We start from the raw sequence: 2,145 nt of genomic DNA, 5'->3' as shown, positions 1-2,145 counted from the left end.
TAAGAGAGGAAAGATTTAAAAGGGACCTGAGGGTCAACTTCTTCACGTAGAGGGTGGTGCGGAGATGGAATAAGCTGCCAGAGGAGGTGGTAGAGGCAGGTACAACAGCAACATTTAAAAAGCATTTGGATAAGTACATGGACAGGGAAGGATTGGAGGGATATGAGCCAAATGTGGGTAATTGGGACTAGCATGGACTGTTTGGGCTGAAGGGCCTGTTTCCCCGCTGTATTTGCTCTGTGACTCTATCCAGTGTGTTTGATTTTCACTCTGGTTTTGACAGATGGATCTTCAGGAAGAGTTTTTGCGACAGGAAATTGCTGGACGGACCAAGTGTCAGAGATTCCGGATTTATCTGGCCCGTCTTCTGGTCAACATGTTGATCCTGGTCGTGATTGGAGCAGCTTTCTATGCTATTTACAGTGCGACACAATTCTCCCAGGCAAACGCCAAGGTGAGGACCTCAAACGGTAAGTCGTCTCCCCAGGGGAACTGACCCCTCGCTGGGGGGAAACGGGTCTCCCCAGGGGGACTGACCCCTCGCTGGGGGGAAACGGGTCTCCCCAGGGGGACTGACCCCTCGCTGGGGGGAAACGGGTCTCCCCAGGGGGACTGACCCCTCGCTGGGGGGAAACGGGTCTCCCCAGGGGGAATGACCCCTCGCTGGGGGGAAACGGGTCTCCCCAGGGGAACTGACCCCTCACTGGGGGGAAACGGGTCTCCCCAGGGGAACAGACCCCTCGCTAGGGGGGGAATGGGTCTCTCCAGGGGAACTGACCCCTCGCTGGGGGGAAACGGGTCTCTCCAGGGGGACTGACCCCTCGCTGGGGGGAAACGGGTCTCCCCAGGGGGACTGACCTCTCGCTGGGGGGAAACAGGTCTCCCCAGGGGAACTGACCCCTCGCTGGGGGGAAACGGGTCTCCCCAGGGGGACTGACCCCTCGCTGGGGGGGAAACGGGTCTCCCCAGGGGGACTGACCTCTCGCTGGGGGGAAACAGGTCTCCCCAGGGGAACTGACCCCTCGCTGGGGGGAAACGGGTCTCCCCAGGGGGACTGACCCCTCGCTGGGGGGAAACGGGTCTCCCCAGGGGAACTGACCCCTCGCTAGGGGGGGGAATGGGTCTCCCCAGGGAGTCTGACCTCTCGCTGGGGGGAAACGGGTCTCCCCAGGGGAACTGACCCCTCGCTAGGGGGGGGAATGGGTCTCCCCAGGGAGTCTGACCTCTCGCTGGGGGGAAACGGGTCTCCCCAGGGGAACTGACCCCTCGCTGGGGGGAAACGGGTCTCTCCAGGGGAACTGACCCCTCGCTGGGGGGTAACGGGTCTCCCCAGGGAGTCTGACCTCTCGCTGGGGGGAAACGGGTCTCCCCAGGGGAACTGACCCCTCGCTGGGGGGAAACGGGTCTCCCCAGGGGAACTGACCCCTCGCTGGGGGGTAACGGGTCTCCCCAGGGGAACTGACCCCTTGCTAGGGGGGGAATGGGTCTCCCCAGGGAGTCTGACCTCTCGCTAGGGGGAAACAGGTCTCCCCAGGGAGTCTGACCCCTCGCTGGGGGGAAACAGGTCTCCCCAGGGGAACTGACCCCTTGCTAGGGGGGGAATGGGTCTCCCCAGGGAGTCTGACCTCTCGCTGGGGGGAAACGGGTCTCCCCAGGGGAACTGACCCCTCGCTGGGGGGAAACGGGTCTCCCCGGGGGAACTGACCCCTCGCTGGGGGGAAACGGGTCTCCCCAGGGGAACTGACCCCTCGCTGGGGGGAAACAGGTCTCCCCGGGGGGGACTGACCCCTCGCTAGGGGGGGAATGGGTCTCCCCAGGGGGACTGACCGCTCGCTAGGGGGGAAACGGGTCTCCCCAGGGGGACTGACCGCTCGCTATGGGGGGGAATGGGTCTCCCACGGGGACTGACCCCTCACTGGGGGAAACAGGTCTCCCCGGGGGGACTGACCCCTCGCTAGGGGGGAAACGGGTCTCCCCAGGGGGACTGACCCCTCGCTGGGAGACAGGTTGAGAATTATATTTATTTCTTCCTCACAGGACAGTGGGATCATAGGTCTCCTGATACAATATCTCCCATCCATCGTCATAACAGCAGCAAACTTCATCACACCCTTAATCTTCAACCAACTCATCAGATTCGAACAA

At 62.5% G+C, this 2,145-nt stretch overlaps 1 protein-coding gene across 1 annotated transcript in view; it reads left to right on the top strand.

The window, feature by feature from the left end:
- Positions 1–283: 283 nt before the first annotated feature.
- LOC144491210 (transmembrane channel-like protein 7) overlaps positions 284–2,145 on the top strand; it is a gene marked incomplete at both ends in the record, with an annotated part of 8,117 nt that continues 6,255 nt past the window's right edge. The window contains 2 exons of the mRNA XM_078208888.1: positions 284–454; positions 2,038–2,145. The exon at positions 2,038–2,145 is cut by the window's right edge and continues 38 nt beyond it. Of these exons, the coding sequence (XP_078065014.1) occupies positions 284–454; positions 2,038–2,145 (279 nt within the window). The remainder of the gene's footprint in view (positions 455–2,037) is intronic.

Source organism: Mustelus asterias, unplaced genomic scaffold (assembly GCF_964213995.1).
Source record: "Mustelus asterias unplaced genomic scaffold, sMusAst1.hap1.1 HAP1_SCAFFOLD_4729, whole genome shotgun sequence".
Lineage (NCBI taxonomy): Eukaryota > Metazoa > Chordata > Chondrichthyes > Carcharhiniformes > Triakidae > Mustelus > Mustelus asterias.
Note: the sequence above shows the minus strand (reverse complement) of the source record. Positions and strands in the feature narration are given on the sequence as shown.